Source organism: Chenopodium quinoa, unplaced genomic scaffold (genome assembly GCF_001683475.1).
Source record: "Chenopodium quinoa cultivar QQ74 unplaced genomic scaffold, ASM168347v1, whole genome shotgun sequence".
NCBI lineage: Eukaryota > Viridiplantae > Streptophyta > Magnoliopsida > Caryophyllales > Amaranthaceae > Chenopodium > Chenopodium quinoa.
Window position 1 is genome coordinate 2014887 of NW_018742461.1, and position 22030 is coordinate 2036916.

The following is a 22030-nucleotide window of genomic DNA, read 5'->3' on the forward strand; positions in this document are numbered from 1 at the left end:
TGTTCTATAATTCATAATTTACAGAGACATGGTAATTCCTGCATTTTAAAGTGCCAATATATTCCATTTTTTTTGGCATTTTAATAAGCAAATTATGAGAAGATAAATTGCTAGATTGAATCTAATTAAACAACTGGTAAAGATAATTGCATAACTTTCATTAAAACATAGAAAGAGCTACATTGCACAAGCATATAATCTGCAAACACTTCATTGCACTTGAAAACTAAAACAACCAACTAAAGACAACAAACACTACACTGCATCAAGAAACAAACAGAAATAAAATATAAAGCCCTAGCATATAATCTGCATGGGCAATACAGAGATAGATGCAACTTTAATCAGCTGCCTCCAGAACTACCCTAGCTTTTATGGAAGATATAGGAAGATTCATGAGAGTTGCAATAGTGGTGGGTGTTTGATGCTTCATCCCCAGGCATGAGCTACTGTAGAGAAAATAGGTTCCCCTCTCCCTTGCTACTCTCGAAGCCCTTCCCCCCCTCCAAAGAAGGGTAGATCTAGAAAACTAGTTAAACTTGTCATTACCAAATCCAAACCCACTCGGATAATTAACCGGGACATTTGTGCCACTTCCTACCCCAATTTGATAAGGAGTGAAAGTCTGGAAATTACTTGGCATAGGGTCCATATCCTTCATATTCGGTGGCAAAGGAGGAAGCCCACCAAATTGACCGCCTTCCAAGGGATTCATTGGTGGCAATGGAGGGTGCCCACCAAATTGACCACCTACTATGGGATTCATTGATGGCAATGGAGGATGCCCACCAAATTGACCACCTTCCATGGGATTCATTGATGGCAAAGGAGGATGACCACCAAATTGATTGCCTTCCATGGGATATGGTGGCAAAGGTGGATGCCTATCAAATTGGCCACCTTCCATGGGATTGTTTTCCCCTAGGAAAGATGGCATAAAATTTGGGGTAGAATAACCCAATCTTATGGGGTTTGGCATCAAGGGTCCTGCATTAACATTAGCATTAGCATCAACATTAGAATTTGTATTAAGGTGATTAATGTATATGTTTGGCCCAATTGTTAATGATGGATCTGCAATTCCTCCCATGGGAGATGAGATCATCATTGTCATCTGGGAAGGGTCATTATTATGGCCATCAACCAAGTTATTTGGGACCATAAACCATCCATGAGGGTGACCCCCAAAATGGGTTGCGATAGGGTTTTGCCCTTCCACCATTTCTGGTGGAGAAGTATAGGCAGGTCCTATAATAGCCCTTGCTTGTTTAGCCCTTAGAAGACATTGATGATACTTTTTGTATGCATCATCCGTAACTTTTGCTATTGACTTTTCAATCTTTTTGAGGTCTTCAAAGCAATTAGCGTTAATTGGGCTTATCCACAAGAAATCTTCCTCCCTTCCCTTTCGTTCTTTAAGAATTTCTTCACCTCGCTTCTTCTCCAAATCAGTATGATTGTTGTTGTTGGTGATTTGCAAGTTTAAGAGACTTGGATCGTGACAAGTCCCAAAACTTCGGGCATTATTGTTAACATTGTTGAGATTAGTGTTGACCATTAAATAACGGTTGATGACAGCATCAACTGAAGGGTGGCCAAAAGAGAAGACCTTTTTTCCAGGAGAAAAAACAATGACTGCAACTTGTGCATCACACAAGGTGCATAATTCACTAGCCTTCTAAAAAGGCCAGAACGACGCTTGGAAAAAGTAACTAGGCGATTGGTAGCTTTTTCCATGCGCACCATGGGCACCTTTTGCCTTCCCTTAGTTTTTCTCTCAATCTTATTCTCAGCCATGGTGAACAAAGAAATGTAAACTGTTTTGAGGAGAAAAAAATATATGTATCTTTAAGTGTATTCTGTTGGCTTAGCTTTAGAAATGTGATGGGCTTTGGGTAGGGCACTAGTATATTTATAGGTGGACTCTCCTAATGCCTTAAAGCACCCTAAATTTACTACCATGCCTTGTCATATAATAAAAAATAATAACTTATTAATCCCTCTATTTTTTATTTTATTTTATATTTTCAATTTCAAAAGCGAGTTTTGATTGCAAATTTCTCTTTATAAACATTTATAAGAATATATTAGAATTATATTTAAATTTTCAGTCTAATAATTTTAATTTTAAGGACAGAGTTGTAAAATGGAAGAACTTAAATAATAAAGAGGGAGCTCAAATTTCATAATTTTTTTTTCCTTTTTAAAAGTTGTAGTCTTGGCCATCTTAGTCTTAGGTAATACTAAATCTCAGCCAACTCAGATTCACACTGACAAATAGTTTGGATAAACTCTTGTGACTTTTGAGATATCACTAAAATTATTTCAAAAATGTGAGATTTCATATAGGTAAAAACTCAGCTGTTTATAATGTGAACATAGATCATCTGCTAATGTGAGAGGATTCTATTACACTAGTTTTAAGGAAATAAATCCTTTCAAGAGGATTGCAAAGGGATTTTACCAACCAATTTTGCTTCTCTAGTATTTTATTACTTGCTCTACTTTTTTTTTGCGGCCTATTTTATTGCTTGCTCTATTTTCTTTTTTGAAAACTTTTAATAATATTTTATTATTTCCTTTTCACTAGTTGTCTCCTCCTATCATATTTTAGTATTTTGCATATTCTCTGTCCTCTCCACTTACACTCACTTTTGTTTTTTTTAGATTTTTTTTATTTTTCAACCAATCCCAATTCCATCATATTTTATTACTTTCAACTATTCCTCCTAAAACTCCGCACATGGAGAAATGGGAAAAGTAATAAAATACGGAGGAAATCATAAAAGAATAGTGTATATTTACTTTGAGCATTTAACTGTTCGTTGACCCCAGAAAAAAAAAAGGTTTGACAAATATCTAAACTACTACTCCCTCCGTTTTTTTTAAATGCATCACTTTTCTTTTATAGCTGTTTTTTTTTTTTTTAAAATGCATCACTTCCTTATTTGGTAATTTTATACTATATTTTATCATTAATCTCTCTTACTTTAAACCCCATTTAAATTATTTTATCATTTCTCTCTCCTTCATGGTCCCCACTTATATAATAAAATATTTAGTCTCCCTCACATTCTTTCTTTTTCATGGTCCTCATCTAAATTTTATTATAATAAATTATCCATCCACTCACAATACTATATTACTCTCTTAAAACTCCGCGAATAACCAAGTGATGCAAATAAAAAAAACGGAGGGAGTATTAAAAAAGGGCAAATTGCAGTAGTTTTTCTACGATGGTCAGTAAAACCGTCGCAAATTTAAAAGTTACGATTTTTAAAATCCACGTCAGTCTATGACACTTTTTTGCCAATTAAACCGTCATAAGATGTCAAAAATAAATGAAAATAAAATTAAAGTAGCTACGACGGCTAAAAGTTGTCGTAAAAAAAATTAATTACGGCAATTTTACAAACTGTTGTATCTTTACGTACGCTTTAAACTGTCGTAATAAAAAAAAAAGGTAAAACACAATCAATAAAGATTAGATTAGATTACAGGTAGGGGGTAGTGGTGGATTAATTATAGTTCCTCTTTTTTTTTTTTAACTTGCAATCCTTGATTCATGCACTACTCGTATATCTAGTGTAGATCTAGTGTAGGGCTGAGCAAAATTATCTGAAAAATCGAAAATTTGATTTGTAATCGAATCGAAAATTAGGGTACTCGATCTGATAACCATAATGGTTTGAGTACCTAATCCAATAAATTGTTATCGGGTATTATTTTAAAATTAACGGTTACTCGATTTGATTTGATAAGCAATTTTTTTTTTCCTACTTAATTGTATTTATCAAAAATCTAAACTCTTACTTTACTTCATAATCACTTTATAATATGAATGATTAGTAATGTTATTAATAATTTGGTCAATATCATGTGGTATTGTTGTTAATAAGAGTTGAATGATATTGTAATACATTATTAAGTTCAATTATCATTATTGGATATCATAATGGGTACCCGATAATCGATATGAAAATCTGGGTACCCGAAGTCCGGGTACCCAAATTTATCTGTTTGATTTATGGATATCATTTTTAGTGATATTGGTTATCGGTACCCGAATCATTAGTGTTAACGGTTCAGGTACCCGACTCATGCTCACCCCTAATTTAGCCTAACTTGTGATAATTCATAATTTAAGAAAAATATAGTCATGTAAGATACCCTAATTTGTACTTTTTGGACAATATATATATATTTTTTTTAACAAAAAAAATTGCTTAATGAAAATGAAAGATATTAACAATTGAATTAATACATCAATAAACGTAAAATAAGAAGTGTCGTAAGGCCCCGTTCACTTCACCTTATTTTTGTTGAACTGAAAATATTTTTACTGAACTGAAAATATTTTTGCTAAACTTAAATTATTTTTACTGAACTGAAATTAATTTTACTGAACTCAAATTATTTTTGCTGAAATGAAATTAATTTTACTGATTTTCTGTTATATTTCTTTTTTACAGTTACTGATTTTTTCCTAAACTAAAATTATTTTTACTAAGGTTTCGTTCACTTCATCTTATTTTTGTGGAACTGAAATTATTTTTGTTGAACTGAAATTACTTTTACTGAACTGAAATTATTTTTGTTGAACTGAAATTATTTTTACTAATTTGAAATTAATTTTGCTGAATTGAAATTATTTTTGCTGAACTGAAATTATTTTTACTGAATTTCGATTATATTCCTTCTTTAAAGTTACTAATTTTTATTGAACTGAAATTATTTTTACTGAACTGAAATTAATTTTCTGAATTGAAATTATTTTCACTAAACTGAACTGAAATTATTTTTACTGAATTGAACTTATTTTTACTGAATTGAAATTATTTTTACTGAATATTATTTTTTTAAGGTGAAGTGAACAAGGCCTAAACTGAATTTATTTTTACTAAACTGAACTTATTTTTTCTGAACCGAACATATGTTTGCTGAACTGAAATTATTTTTGCTAAATATTTTTTTTTTAAGGTGAAGTGAAAGGGTCTAAGTATATATAAAGAGAAGGAAAATAGTAAATTAATTATAGAATTGACAAAGAAAAAGAAGTCAAAGTCAAAGCAATAATTGAGTCTTTCCGGGTCTATAGAGATACACAACCACTAAGTGCCTCTAATAATTAAGGAAATAAATCCTTTCATTAAGATTGCAAAAAGATTTTACCAACCAAATAATGCCATGTACAGTTCACCTTAAAAAAAGAATATATAGTATAAATAATTTCAGTTCAGTAAATCAGTAACTCTTAAGAAGAAATATAATAGAGAATTAGTGAAAATAATTTTATTTCAGCAAAATTAATTTCAGTTTAGTAATAATAATTTAAGTTCAGCAAAAATAATTTAAGTTTAGCAATAATAATTTTTGTTCAGCAAAAATAAGGTGAAGTAAATGGGGCCTAACTGTAAGATAAATCAACAAAATATGGTATCAATAATAATTGAGTCATTTTTTTTTATGCAAATAATAATTGTGTCATATAATTGCTCTCAAGATCAAATTTTATATGGAGTATTTGTTTAAAAAGTTTCTATTATAGTAATTATGTATTGATCATCTATTTTTGTGTGATTAATTATGAGAGCTATGCAACACGGCAATATAATAGGATTACGTGCATAATTCCTAGTCTTGGCAGTAACACTCATAGTTTAGTACCTGAACTCAATCCATTTAAAATACTTCTTAATATTGAACAGTCAGCATATTTTTTTTATGCAAATGAGCCATTAGGGCATTAAATTACAACGGGGGGAAAGGATTTAAATATGTGACTTATCATACAATATAGTTTAATTGTTGAATAATCATATTAGGGTTGCATATCATGTGTCCGTGAGAAATATATCAACAAAATAAACTGGGTATTAATTATGATTGAGTCATATATTTTATTTTTTATGTTTTTGGAAGAAAATAATAATTGAGTCATATAATTGCTCTCAAGATCAAATTTGCATTTTGTTGGAAAAGAGAATGTGATTATGGCCTGGGTTAAGTAATTAAGGTAGCGAGTTATTTTTATTAGGTTCGTTATTTTTCAGGTCTTTTACCTTCTCTAATACAATTTTTACCAAATTACATGCCAAACAAAAGTGTGTGATCCCTTATAGAGAGTGCAGATTAACGAGAATAATGGAAGGAATAATGTTTTGGAAATGTCGATTTTCAACAACAATTTTATATTTTTATCATGATCGATAAGCTCAATATATATTTAAACACTTGACAAATTAATAGAGCAATTAAAAATGGAATACTCGTATTTTTTTACTTTACTATCCCTATGTAGCCCATATATTTTGAATTAACCACTCCTTTTATGTTTTAATCTATTTTACCACCCAAAAGAAAAGACAAAAAAAATAGATTTCATCATAGTTAACACTTTTTCGTCAATAAAGCCGTTGAACATAACTATTTTTACAAAAATCATAGATTATTTCCGTGTCAAAAACATGTTATTTAGAGGTTTTGGGGGTCAGTTTGAATCTAAGGGACTGATTAGAGGTCAAAATTGATAAAAAAAATAATATTAAAAATGTCTCTATTTGCGCACTAAAAAATACATCGATTGCGTGTATTTAAAATATTTTTTTTGTTAATTTGACTCTAACCAGATCCTATAGAACCGAAATAACCCCAAAACCTTAGCAACATAAGTATCGCGATGGAAACTAATGTGTCTTTTACAAAATAAATGGAGAGATTAATATTTACAGAATAAAGGAAAACATAGAGTATTTTGAGACTTGCACATAATTTTTTAAATAACATAAAATTTTATTTATTTTAACTGTGATACCATAACACTTTCTGAAAATAACTGCGGCTCCATAACAATAATAAAAACACATGATAATCTACTTAACGTAATAAAGACAAATGATTTTTTTATTTTTTTTTTTGGTGCAATAACTTCAAATTAAATGTGAAACAAGCGATAGATTAACTGCATCATACGTTAAATATGAAATTTAATGTATGTTTTTCCTTGAATTCCTCGGCAAATACTCCCATGCAATGCAAAGCTAGTAATAATCCTGTCGATATCCAACGAAGGCACCATCCTTTGTATCAAACACAGGATAATTAACCCCCATAAAAGGCATTGGATAAGGAGTAGGAGTAGGAGTAGGAGTTTGATTTGGAGCTTTTGCGGCGGCCTCCAACATCATGAAGCTATTACCTTGTTGGATAACATGCTTCTTAAGCTCTTCTAAGGATGCTTTGAAACGCTCCAAATGCTCCAATGAAAGCTCCTCGATGGGAAGATCCAGCATGGTCTCGGTCATCTCTTCGTTTCTCTTCTTTTCCATCTCCATTTGACGATTGATTAAGGTGAGTTCAAGGTTGAGGTCGCAGACACCAGCACTACGATGGATCCCAACCCCAAGGGGCGGTTTGATGTCCTGATTAGAGGATGATGAGGATGGAGAAAATTTTGAAAAGTAATAGTGATTGGCTACTGTCTCCACCGAAGGGTGGCCAAAAGAAAAGGCCTTTTTCCCTGGTGAGAAGACGATAATTGCAGCATCTACACCACATAAGGTGCACAGCTCACTAGCCTTTTTAAAAAGGCCACAGCGGCGTTTGGAGAAGGTAACTTGTCGATTGCTATCCTTCTCCATTCGCTCCATTTTGATCTTTTGGCGGCCTCTAGTTTTTTTCGGAGGAGTAGGCTGAGAAGCCATAGCAAAAAGAAGGAAATCGCCAGAAGAAAGAAAAAAAAAAAAAAAAAAAAAGTTGATAACGAGTGAAGAGGTTGATGGATGAAGAAATGAGAGCTCAAGGTGGGGGTATAAAAAGAATGGAAGATTGTGTACACAAGGGCATATCAATATGATTTGTTTCCATATTTGTTTTATACGGAGTATATCGATAATTACTAAAATTAGTACTTTCTTCATTCTTTTAATATTGCAACGTTTGTTCTTTAAACACTATTCCGTATTTACACTTTTTACCGTTACATAATCAAAGAAATTAAAGTTTTAAATTTTACTTTGGAAATTCTCTTAAGCAGTATTATTAAAAGAGTAGTAAAACTATATTTTCATATCTAATTTTATAAAGGATGGTCTAACAAATATTAAATTTTAATTAAGGTCAGGTCTTAGTTAACAATTTAAAGGACGGTCTAACAAATAATACAATGGAACTTATATTTATGTTTTTAAAATTTTGATTAATTAGATTAAATCCATTAAAATTAATGTTTTGTTCTCTTTCCCTTGTTTTTATTACTTATTCTAATTAAATTCGGATTAATTAGATTAGCTCAAATAAAAAAATAAAATAAATAAAAAAAAAAGCCTAAACTAGGTCATATTTTCTTTATTTCATTTGCTTCTTGCCATGTATCTTGAATTTTGCATTTCTAAATGTTATGAAAATTGAATATTTGAAAAATAAACGTTGTGAAAACATGATTTCATTTGATAATGTTTTCTTTTTCTTATACTTTGATATACAATTAAGGTCAAAGTTTAGTCAAATTAGATACTCGTACGTAATTAGACTATATTAGATCAGACTTTAGAAAATTCAAACCAGATACCTTGTTCGAGCAAAGAGAACAAAACCTAAATCACATTGTATTTAAGTTTATATCAGCTTAATATATTATCTTCGTTCCATATAACAGTCTCATTTGCTTTTTGCATGATTTTATTTTTAGAAAGGTAAATATATAATAATAAAATAGTGAGCTAGGTAAAGGTAAGCATAAAAACAAGATAGAGCGGGTTATTTAGTTTAAGAAAAGTGAATGACAAAAAAAAAAAAAAAAAAAAAAAAAAAAAAACGAAATTGGTTATTTAAAAGAAAATAAATAGAAAGGGGTGAAGTTATCAAGGGCGATTAAATAAAATAGGTTAAGACCACAACCCTTGAAATTAATTTTTACATCATTTTCCTTGCTTATATAACAACGTACAATAAAAGAAATTAAAAAAAAAAAAAAAAAAAAAAGGTGCAAATGCAACAAAAAAAAAATATAGAAATTATTTCTTCTAATTTTTAATGATGGTTAAAATAATGTCATTTTATTTTGGCCTTGTTTTCATTATTTTTAAAATTGATATGCTATTTAATAAAAAAAAAATTAGCCAATTAAATTATTTTGAATCAATTCAATTTTATTTAAAAAGTATTTCAAATATATAAAAATAAGTTACCTCATCTAACAAATACAACAATTAGTACAACCGTATTAAGAACTATACCGTGATAAACAAAACTTAGTTTTAGTTCAACAGATAAATCAATTAATTAGTTTTATGAAAAAAAATCAATAAAGCCTTATTCTCTTCGCCTTAAAAGATAATATTCAATAAAATTATTTTGGTTTAGTAAAAATTATTTCTTTGGTAAAAATAAGTTTAATTTAATAAAAATAATTTCAGTTTAATAATAATAATTTTTAATCAGTAAAATTAAAGAAAAATAAAATAGAAAATTAGTGATAATATGTTTAATCACTAAAAATAATTTCAATTCAAGAAAAAAATAAGGTGAAAAGAACGAGACCTAGTAAAATTCATTTTCAATCCTAGGTCTTGCCAAATGTGAAATTTTATCCAACTAAGCTATCTCTAGCTGGCATCCTTATGTGTTGTCTGGGATTCAAAGTCACAATTGATTCGATTATTTTATGATTTGATACATAATAAGGAAAGATATTATTGTCATTTTGATGAATAAAGTAAAACATATGGATTTGAACCATGTGTTCATTGTAAAAAAACAATTATGATCTTCATATAAGGAAGAAAATAATGTTATAATGATAATTAAAATTTTAGAAATTAAATTTGAAACATGAATTATTGTTCAATATGATTTCTGGCAAATTATTATAGCACAAATTATTAGAACAACACATCAACACCTTTATTATGCATAATTTAGGTCATATTCTCTTCACCGTACGTATTTTTGCTGACTTGAAATTATTCTTATTGATTAAAACTTATTCTTACTAATTTACTATTATATTTTTGTTTAAAGTTACTAATTTATTAAAGAAAAATAAAATAGAAAATTAGTGAAAAATATGTTTTAATCACTAAAAATAATTTCAATTCAAGAAAAATAAGGTGAAAAGAACAAGACCTAGTAAAATTCATTTTCAATCCTAGGTCTTGCCGAATGTGAAATTTTATCCAACTAAGCTATCTCTAGCTGGCATCCTTATGTGCTGTCTGATCATGATTCACAGTCACAATTGATTCGAATATTTTATGATTTGATACATAATAAGGAAAGATATTATTATTGTCATTTTGATGAATAAAGTAAAACATATGGATTTGAACCATGTGTTCATTCTAAAAAAAAATTATGATCTTCATATGAGGAAGAAAATAATGTTATAATGATAATTAAAATTTTAGAAATTAAATTTGAAACATGCATTATTGTTCAATATGATTTCTGGCAAATTATTATAGCACAAATTATATATTAGAACAACACATTAGCACCTTTATTGTGCATAATTTAGGTCATATTCTCTTCACCGTATTTTTGCTGACTTGAAATTATTCTTATTGATTAAAACTTATTCTTACTGATTTACTGTTATATTTTTGTTTAAAATTACTAATTTTTACTGATTAAAAATTATATTAACTAAACTGAAATTATTTTTGCTAAAGTGAACTTAATTTTATGAAATGAAGTTGAATTTACAAAATATTATTAATTTATGGTGAAACATTGACGGACTTAATATTTCATTATTTCATTACACCATTGACGGACTTAACATTTAATTATACCCTTAAAAGTTACAATTAATCTGGAATATTATTAATTCAAAGTTACAATTGATCTGAATTTGATTTTACAAAATATTATTAATTTTTTTGTCACAATTTGTAGACTAAATTAAGAGTTACGGGGCAGGGACGGCGACCAACAACAGGAGAGCACTCCCGCCTGGGGAAGAAGGTCCCCATGAGCACTCAAAAAGGTTGTTGGGCGGCCGGAAGGTTGCCTGATCTGGATTATTATTATTCATACTCAATGATTTCATATCACAACTTACAGACTAAATTCAAAGTTACAATTAATCTGAAATATCATGATCGTTCATACAAGGAGAAAACCCTCTTATATTATTGACTATTGTTTAATAGAATAAGAATTAGCGCCTAGACTAAATTCAAAGTTACAATTGATCTGTAATATTATGATCTTCCTTATACTCAATTTTTTACAATTTGTAGCCTGATTCATAAATACAGTCAACTTGAAATATGGTGATTATTCATATAAGGAAAAATTCCTCTTATATTATAATTGACTAAGATAAGCGCCCAATTGATTATTTAAACAATATATTGAGCATATTTGTTCATAAAAGCAATATATATATATATATATATATATATATATATATATATATATATATATATATATATTTATATTTATATTATTTAAACTACTGACGGACTTAATATTTCATTATATTTGTAAAAGTAAAACATACATAGTATTAATAACAATATGAATTCTCACTACCTCATCCAATTCTTTATTAATTTATGCATAGAAAGTTTAGACCATTTTGAATTCTTATAAATTTCACATATAAATTCCTCTATGAAATGAACATAGCAAGTCAATGAAGTAAGTATGACACTCCCCTCCCTTCCCCTACCCACGAAACCACCCATATTTTGGGGGTGGGGGGAGGGGAGTGCATTTTCAGGGGTGGAGGAAGGGAAATGAGTCGTTTTTGGGGATGGGGAGAAGGGGGGGGGGGGGTTTCAATGGTTTGGGGTTGGGGAGGGGGTGGGGCGGATGAGGGGAGGCTACCAATGTGGTGGTTGGTGATTTTTTATTTTTTTTTCCATCAATCACATGTTGATACGTGGCAAATATATACTTCATATTTTAAAAAAATTTAAACCTTTTATCATGTTATCGATTTTTGGGACTGAAAAAAGAACATACATCTAAAAGAAAATTGACAAAAATTGGGATTAATTAAATGAATTTTTCCAATTACATACAATTAAGGCCAATTTCACTTTTGCTACCACCAAAAGGCATGCATCTCAGTTTTGCTACCCCTCCAAATTTTTTTTTTATTTTGCTACCACACAAAAACACATTGTTAAAATTTGCTACCACTTAACGGAATGGGTTAGGATTCTGTTAAGTTTATTAAAAAAAAAAAAACAAAACCACCACCCTCAACTGCCACCCTCCCCCCTCCCTTTCCTCCACCTTTGCAGCCCACCACCCTCAACAGCCCAGCCAGCCCCCTCCCGTTAGCCCCCCTGCCGGCGGCCGGCAACCCCACCCTAATCCTTTCCCCCACCAACGCAATCCACCCCCCCTCCCTTATTCCTTTCTCGCTGCCTTAACCCCCACTCTGAAACCAGAAAACAACCCTCCCTCCCCATCCCCCCCACCGGAATCGGCCCCTCTTCCCTTCCCTTATGGTGGTTTAGGGGTGGTGTTTATGGGTTAGGGGTGCCGGTTTTTAGGTGGGGGAACGGGAGGTGGGGTCGATTCAGGGTGGGGGAAGAGGAGGGGGGCCGATTCCGGTGGGGGGGATGGGGAGGGAGGGTTGTTTCCCGGTTTCAGGGTGGGGGTTGGGGCAGCAAGAAAAGGATAAGGGAGGGGGGTGGGTTGCGTTGGTGGGGGAAAGGGATTGGGGTGGGGTCGCCGGCACCGGCCAAAGCATTGAGCGCCGGTCGCCGGCAGGGGGGAGGGGGAAGGGGGCAGTTGAGGGTGGCTGGTTTTTTTTTTTTTAAAACATTTTAATTTTTTTTTTTTTTGAATAAACTTTGATTTAACAACTGTGATTTAGGTGGTAGTAAAATAAAAAAATTAAGGGGTAGCAAAACTGAGATGCATGCCTTTTAGTGGTAGCAAAAGTGAAATTGTCCTACAATTAACAAAAATTATAAAAATCTGATATTGTAAAACTACACATCGAGATAAATATAACAATATCCCATATGACTATATAATAATGTTAGTTTTTCATCAAAGTTTTAAAAATTTGACTATAAAAAAAATCAAAATAAGATTATTATCAATATGAAATGAACATAGTACAAAGAAGTCAAAAGCTAATGTTAAGCCCCGTTCACTTCAACTTATTTATGTTGAACTGAAATTATTTTTACTGAACTGAAATTATTTTTACTGAACTTAAATTATTTTTGCTAAACTTAAATTATTTTTACTGAACTGAAATTATTTTTTGCTGAACTGAAATTATTTTTTACTGATTTTTTTTTATATTTCTTCTTTAAAGTTATTGATTTTTACTAAATTGAAATTATTTTTACTGAACTGAATTATTTTTAATAAATATTATCATTTTAAGGTGAAGTGAATAGGGTCCGTCAAATAAACTAATTTTGGCCGATATACTATTTCTCCAACACGGGCGATATGTTTCCCGCTTAATTTCCCAAAAACCCCCAAAAATACGAGAATTCCAGAAAATGTACTTGCCGGAGTTAACAGCCGACGATGAAATATACAGAGACATGGTGACCTTTCTTGTTGATAAGTATATTAGGTGACTCGTACTTCGTAGCTTTGTCCGCCCGATCGGGCGGACATTGCCCGGTCTGACCGGGCGGAAGAAGAAGAGGTGCCTGGCAAATTCGTTGAAGAAACTGCTCTCGCGCCCGACCGGGCGAGCCTTCGCCCGATCGGGCGGACATTGCCCGGTCTGACCGGGCGGAAGGGGTTTCTTGAGTACTTCGGTTGTTGGAAAAGATGTGCTCTCGCGCCCGATCGGGCGGGCCTTCGCCCGATCGGGCGATCTGGGTTTTCAGCGGTTACGAATTTAATATTTATCCTTTTTTGTGATATTGTAACCTAAGTATATTCTAATTAGGAGTCAATACTATATAAACTTCCTATTATTATTATTAGGGTGATGGTGAGAGCAACACAAGAGAGAGAATACTTTGAGTGATTAAGTTCTTCATTGTAATCTTTGTGATCTTTGCCAGTTTATAGTGAAATCATTCGATCTCGGTGCCCGTGGATGTAGCTATCACATCGATAGTGAACCACGTAAATTCTTGGTGTTGTTCTTATTGTTTGCATTGAATTTCTTTATTGTTTTCTTGTTTGTTTTCGACCTTTGCTTCCGCTGTCGCACAACAATTGGTATCAAGAGCTCAGGTTCAATCCTTGGAGAGTTTCTTGAAGATAACAATGGCAGGAGATTCAACAATAAGAATTGAGAAGTTTACCGGGAAAAATAGTTTCGGGCTATGGCAAATTAAGATGAAGGCTCTGTTAAAACAACAGCAGATATGGCGTCCGTTGGCTCCAAAGAGTACTACTTCGGAGTCAGGAGACGGACCGACTGACTCGCAGTTAGAAGTTATGGAAGAGAAGGCACACTCTACCATATTACTTAGTCTTGATGATCAAATCATCACGGAGGTTGCTGATCAGGAAACGGCGGCTGGATTGTGGCTGAAGCTGGAGTCATTGTATATGACTAAGTCGTTGACCAACAAATTATTACTGAAACAGCGGTTGTTTAGCCTCCGGATGCAGTCAGGTACTTCCTTACGGGAACATCTAGAAAAACTTAACTCTATTTTGCTTGATTTACGTAATTTAGATGTTAAAATTGATGATGAGGATGCTGCGTTGATTTTACTTGTATCTCTACCGTCTAGCTTTGAGAATTTTGTAGAGTCTTTTGTTGTTGGTAAGGATTCTATAACCTTAGAAGAAGTGAAGGCAGCACTTCATACTAGGGAACTCAGAATGAAAGCTACGAGTGATAATGGGGATAATGGTAGTGGGTTGTTTGTTAAGTCCGGAAAGTCTAAAAAGAATAAGGGGTTTAACAAGGGGAACAATGCTGGGTCGGGTGCTGGAAACGGCAAGGATGGATCTAGTAAAACTACTACTAAAACATGTTATTACTGTAAAGAACCGGGTCACTTTAGGAATAATTGTCCGGTGAGGAAAAACAAGTCCCAGGCTGCTGTAGTTGAAGAGAAACCGAATGAGAGCTATAATTCAGAGGAAGATTTAGCATTAGTCAGTTCTGCTAGGTCTGATGATTTATCTGATAACTGGGTTCTAGATTCGGGGTGTTCGTTCCATATGTGTCCACGTCGAGATTGGTTTGATACATATGAACCTCGCAATGGGGGTATGGTTATAGTCGGTAACAATGCTCCATGTAAGGTCACAGGTATTGGTTCCATGAGGTTGAGGACTGTTGATGGGCGGAGGTTAACTTTGACTAATGTACGGCATGTTCCTGCTTTAGGAAAGAATCTGATTTCATTGGGTACCCTGGATGACTTGGGGTACAATGGTGTGTTTTCAGATGGGGAGTTGTGTATTTTCAGAGGTTCTGAGTTGGTACTTAAGGGTATCAAAAGGAACACCCTCTATGTTTTTGAGGGTGTTACACTGCCTAGTTCTGCGGTTTGCGCATCTGTATCTCACCAGGAGATGACTAAGATTTGGCACATGAGGCTTGGTCATATGGGGGAGAAGGGGATGCAGCTATTGTCCAAGAGGGGTCTTCTATCCGGGGTCAAGGTTGCCAACCTTGAATTTTGTGAGCATTGTGTGTTTGGTAAGAAACACAGGTCAAAGTTCAGCAAGGGTGCTCACATTACTGATGCAGTGCTCGATTACATCCATTCAGATTGCTGGGGTCCATCTAGAGTTGAAGGTATGGGAGGTTACCACTATTTTGTGTCATTTGTTGATGACAAGTCCCGATACACATGGCTTAGGTTGCTTAAGTCAAAGGATGAGGCCTTCAAAGTTTTCAAGCAATGGAAAGCTTTGGTGGAAAATCGACAAGGAAGGAAGATCAAGAAGCTACGAACGGACAATGGGCTAGAGTTTTGCAAAGACGAGTTTAATCAGTTCTGTGCAGATGAGGGTATAGGTCGGCATCATACTGTCAGGAAGACACCACAGCAGAACGGTGTAGCAGAACGGGTTAATCAGACACTGCTAGAGAGAGTTCGATGCATGCTCTCTAATGCAGGGCTTGGGAGGAGGTACTGGAGTGAAGCTGTGTTAACAGCTTGTTATGTCATTAATAGGGGTCCTCATTCTGGAATTGATTCCAAAATTCCGTTTGAGATCTGGAGTGGTAAGTTGCCTAATTTTTCGAATTTGAAGATTTTTGGTTGTGTTGCTTATTATCATGTTATTGAGGGTAAGCTGGATCCACGAGCCAAGAAGGGGTGTTTTGTTGGGTACGGGGATGGTGTGAAGGGGTTTAGAATTTTTTCACCTTCGGAGGGTCGGGTCATTCTTAGTAGGGATGTTACTTTCGATGAAAACACCATGTATTCAATTAAAAATGCAGAGATTTCAGATTTGAGAAGGGAAGGAGACAATTTATTACAGACAGATGGGGTACTTGAGGTACATCAGTCTACCATTGCTGATTTACCTCGGGTACAATATATTGATGATGATGCTGATGTTCCAGTGCCGGGTACTCCTGAACCTGAGATTACTCATACTCATTCTAACTCTGGGGATGAGGTGGAGCAATCTAATCAGGGGTCATCTAGTCAACCTGACACCATTCTTGAGATGCCTAAACGAGTTATCAAGAAGCCTGTTAGATTGATTGAAGAGATGGAGGGAAGAAATTGCTGTGTTGATGCGATGACAGGTTATGCATTGAGTGTAGCTGATGATGTAGAGTCATTTGAACCTGCCACATATAAACAAGCAATTAGTTGTAGTGAGTCTGCGCAATGGCTTGCCGCAATGGGTGAAGAGATGCAGTCTCTTTACAAGAACAGAGTGTGGGAACTGGTAAAGGTACCGGAAGGGAGGAAGCTTGTGGGTTGTAAATGGATTTACAAGAAGAAAGAAGGGTTGTCGGAAACTGAGCAAATACGTTTTAAGGCTAGGCTAGTTGCTAAGGGGTTCAGTCAGGTAGAAGGGGTTGATTTTGTTGAGATATTCTCACCTGTGGTTCGACATACTTCCATCCGTGTGTTATTGTCAATTGTAGCACATTTTGATCTTGAGCTGGAGCAGTTGGATGTTAAAACGGCTTTCCTTCATGGCGATTTGGAGGAGGAGATTCTGATGAAGCAGCCCGAAGGATTCGAAGTTCCTGGAAAGGAACACTATGCCTGCAGATTGCTAAAGTCATTGTATGGACTTAAGCAATCCCCCGACAGTGGTACAAAAGGTTTGATTCTTTTATGGTTTCACAAGGTTTTGACAGGAATTCATATGATTGCTGTGTGTATCATAGTAAGCTGGATAATGGTTCCATGATTTATCTTTTGTTATATGTTGATGACATGTTGGTTGCCACAAAGAATAAATCTGATATTGCTAGATTAAAGGAGATGCTTAACTCGGAGTTTGACATGAAAGACTTGGGTGCAGCTAGGAAGATTTTGGGTATGGAGATCTACAGGGATCGGGCTAGAGGTAAGCTTTTCTTGACTCAGAAAAGCTACATTGAAAAGATTTTGTCTCGTTTTGGGATGGAAAAATCGAAGCCTATAAGTACGCCAACTACTGTTAGTTGTAAGTTGTCTTTGTCTATGTCACCTCAATCAGAGGAGGAGTTGTCTTATATGTCTAGAGTTCCATATGCAAACGCGGTTGGTTGTTTGATGTATGCTATGGTCTGTACTAGGCCGGATATTGCGCATGCTGTTAGTGTTGTAAGCAGGTTTATGGCTCGACCTGGGAGGGAACACTGGCAAGGGGTGAAAAGGATTTTTCGCTACCTGAGAGGGACAACTGATATTGGTCTTGTGTACGGGAATGGTAGGGAATGCTTGGTCACTGGGTACAGTGATTCTGATTATGCAGCTGATGTGGATACCAGGAGGTCTGTGACTGGTTATGTGTTCACTTTGGGTGGTTCTGTGGTTAGTTGGAAGTCTACATTGCAGTCATCAGTTACGTTGTCAACTACTGAAGCTGAGTATATGGCTTTAACTTCTGCAGCTAAGGAGTCTATTTGGCTCAAAGGCCTAGTAGGTGAACTGGGTATTGCACAGGATTTTGCTACAGTGTATTGTGATAGTCTAAGTGCGATTTGCTTAGCTAAAGATCAAGTACACCATGATCGGACGAAGCACATTGATGTCAGGTATCATTTCTTGCGTACTGACAAGAGGATTAAGGTGAAGAAGATTGGGACTGCTGACAACCCGGCTGATTTCTTCACTAAGCCTGTTCCGTTTAGCAAGTTTAAACATTGCTTAGACTTGCTAAATATTGATTACTACGTGATGTAGTAGGCCCTGAGGGGCGAAGTTGGGGAGCTCCTGGTGTAGGTGTGTTGGCCTTAAGGTGGAGCTTGCCCGGGGCTTGTGATGCAGGTGGAGCATTATGAGTTGTTATACTTGGAGACGAGTATGTGATGGGTCTTGGTTGAAGACTTATCGGGATGTATGGCTTATGCATGAGTCCTGCATCGGGTTTGGCTTGAGATGTTTTTTCACTATGTCTTGATGGGGTTGTTTGCTGACTACGAGTTCTCGTCAAGGTGGAGATTGTTGATAAGTATATTAGGTGACTCGTACTTCGTAGCTTTGTCCGCCCGATCGGGCGGACATTGCCCGGTCTGACCGGGCGGAAGAAGAAGAGGTGCCTGGCAAATTCGTTGAAGAAACTGCTCTCGCGCCCGACCGGGCGAGCCTTCGCCCGACCGGGCGAGCCTTCGCCCGATCGGGCGGACATTGCCCGGTCTGACCGGGCGGAAGGGGTTTCTTGAGTACTTCGGTTGTTGGAAAAGATGTGCTCTCGCGCCCGATCGGGCGGGCCTTCGCCCGATCGGGCGATCTGGGTTTTCAGCGGTTACGAATTTAATATTTATCTTTTTTTGTGATATTGTAACCTAAGTATATTCTAATTAGGAGTCAATACTATATAAACTTCCTATTATTATTATTAGGGTGATGGTGAGAGAAACACAAGAGAGAGAATACTTTGAGTGATTAAGTTCTTCATTGTAATCTTTGTGATCTTTGCCAGTTTATAGTGAAATCATTCGATCTCGGTGCCCGTGGATGTAGCTATCACATCGATAGTGAACCACGTAAATTCTTGGTGTTGTTCTTATTGTTTGCATTGAATTTCTTTATTGTTTTCTTGTTTGTTTTCGACCTTTGCTTCCGCTGTCGCACAACATTTCTCACTACCAACCACTCCGACCAACTTCGCTCTCTTATTCTCTCTCCTGATTCTCGCCTTCATTACCCTCTTTTCATCGAGTATACCCTCTCTCTCTCCTCGCTTATCCCCTTTTCTCTCTCCTCTTTCATTCTACTAATTTCTTCCAGTTCAGTTTTGCAGAGCTTATGAACGATCATCTACAAGTTGCTCAGCTCATCTTCGCCAAACCCACCGATTATTTGCCCAAATTTAATTATGCTGCTGTTTCTGCTCAGGTAAGGATTCATTCTAATGATCTTTGAATTTCCCAGAAAAATTCATCGAATTTAAGGCGTGAATTTGGCTGATTTCTGTAATTTGGGAAGTTAATTTATATGGGTGTGCAATTGGAAGGGAGAATTTTATCTGGGTTTGTAATTTGAAGGTATATTTCTAATTTGGGATTCTGGGTTTTTTTGTGCAGAGGTTGATTGTGAAGGATTCTGAAGGTGGCTCAACTTCCACTATTAAAGAAAATGTTCATGTTCGTGTAAATATACTGGGCTCTCCCCTTGAATCACCTGGTATGTTTTTCTCTCTCTCTTTTGTTTTTCGATTTCTTATTTTGGCTTATGTTCAATCTGTTGCATTTGGATATGTTTTCTGGCAAATTACTGACTTTAAATGGTGAGGTGAGGTGACAATATAATGTTTGGTGGATTGCAACACATTGCAAATTTGCAATGGGGAGCATGATTGATAGCGATATAGATGTATTTTATGCAGTCATAAGTTCAATTTGATTGTTTTGTGTTGCAGTGAATTTCTGATTTTAGACGGTAGAGTATATATCAAATTGCATTGTATAGTCATACTTGAAACACAAAATAGGTTTTTGAATATGCTTATATTTTATGGGGAAGTTTTGTTGATATTGATTGTTTGGGTGGTTGATTGTTGTGTTTGTGTGTAGAAACTTTTCCAAGCATAGGGAAGGTGAGGGTGCGGCATAGTAACATACTGCTGACCCTCAAAGGGACGGTTATACGATCAGGTGGAATCAAGACGATTGAAGGGGAAAGGAGATATGAATGTAGAAAATGCAAGAATGTTTTTCCGGTTTATCCTGAATTAGAAACCGGAAACATTATAAGGCCGCCATTGACTTGCCTCTCAGACAAGTCCCAGGAATGTGAAGGTAACAAGTTTGTGCTTGTAGAAAACAGCACTAAATTCCATGATTACCAAGAAATCAAGATCCAAGAAAGCGCCCAGCTGTTGGGTGTTGGATCCATCCCTCGTTCCATTCGTGTAATCTTGCAAAATGACCTTGTTGACATTGTTAAGGCTGGAGATAATGTGATTATAGCTGGTGTTTTGACTGCAAAATGGTCTTCAGATTTGAAAGATGTCAGATGTGATCTTGAGCCTATTCTGGTTGCCAATCATGTGAGACAAACCAATAAGCTAAAATCCGAGATAGACATCCCTGCTGATACTATTGATAAATTCAAGGTATTTTGGGAAAAATTCAGCGGTACCCCACTGAAAGGGAGAAATGCAATTCTCAAGGCTATCTGTCCCCAGGTTTTTGGTCTCTTCACTGTGAAGTTGGCAGTTGCATTAACCCTTATTGGCGGTGTGCAGCATGTTGATGCTTCTGGGACAAAGGTTAGAGGAGAATCTCATTTGCTTCTTGTGGGTGATCCTGGTACTGGAAAATCCCAATTCTTGAAATTTGCTGCTAAATTGAGCAACAGAGCTGTTATTACTACTGGACTAGGAAGCACAAGTGCTGGTTTGACTGTCACTGCCGTGAAGGATTCTGGTGAATGGATGCTAGAAGCCGGGGCACTTGTATTAGCCGATGGAGGGCTTTGCTGCATTGATGAATTTGACAGCATGAGGGAACACGACAGAGCTACCATACATGAAGCCATGGAACAACAAACAATAAGTATTGCAAAAGCTGGTCTTGTGACAACACTTAGTACCAGAATCATTGTTTTTGGGGCGACAAATCCAAAGGGACAGTATGATCCCAGCCAACCTTTATCTGTCAATACTACACTTTCTGGTCCCTTACTGAGCAGATTTGATATAGTTTTGGTTCTATTGGACACCAAAAATCCCGAATGGGATAAAGTCGTTTCATCCCATATTCTTGCTGAGGAGGAACCAGGGAGTGTAAAAGATGCCGAAGATTTAACAAATTATTGGTCACTTTCTATGTTAAGGAGGTATATTAGTTATGTTAAAGGGAAATTTAGGCCAACACTTACAAAGGAAGCTGAGAGAGTAATTTCTGGTTACTACCAACTGCAAAGGAGATCAGGGACAGAAAATGCGGCGAGGATCACTGTGCGAATGTTGGAAAGTCTGATTCGACTAGCACAGGCACATGCAAGGCTAATGTTCAGGAACGAGGTGACTCAGTTGGATGCCATTGCTGCTATCTTATGTATAGAATCGTCCATGACTACTTCAGCAATAGTTGATAGCGTTGGGAATGCTTTACATTCAAATTTCACAGAAAACCCAGATATTGAATATGCCAACCAGGAAAAGTTTATCCTTGAAAAACTGAAATTGGTAAGATGAATTTCCTGCAGTGAGGAGCTTAAATGGATGAATATTCTTATCACATGTATCAAGCAGGTTTATTTGCTGCTGTCTTGACTGTGATGAGGTTGCTATCTACTATCTCAGTTTGTCTTAATCACATAGCACAATTTTTTTAATGTATGCGCAAGCAAGTAGTTTCAATCGTAGGCATCAGGTGACATTTGCACGCCAGAAAATGTGGATTTTAAGAGGGGGGCTGGAGATTCATGTTTCAGAGCTAGAACTGCTAATATTCTGGAAGCTATTTCTTCAGTTAATTACACTTCTAATAAAT

At 35.2% G+C, this 22030-nt stretch overlaps 1 protein-coding gene and 2 pseudogenes across 1 annotated transcript; 1 reads left to right on the forward strand and 2 right to left on the reverse strand.

Moving 5' to 3' along the window:
* Window positions 1-54: 54 nt before the first annotated feature.
* Window positions 55-1800, reverse strand: LOC110718652 (annotated as a pseudogene).
* Window positions 1801-6906: 5106 nt separating this feature from the next.
* On the reverse strand, window positions 6907-8165 carry LOC110718654 (agamous-like MADS-box protein AGL61). The gene has a single exon (XM_021897537.1). The coding sequence runs from the start codon at window positions 7917-7919 to the stop codon at window positions 7041-7043; it is 879 nt and encodes a 292-aa protein (XP_021753229.1). The 5' UTR covers window positions 7920-8165; the 3' UTR covers window positions 6907-7040.
* Window positions 8166-19161: 10996 nt separating this feature from the next.
* Window positions 19162-21850, forward strand: LOC110718656 (annotated as a pseudogene).
* The last annotated feature ends 180 nt before the right edge of the window (window positions 21851-22030 follow it).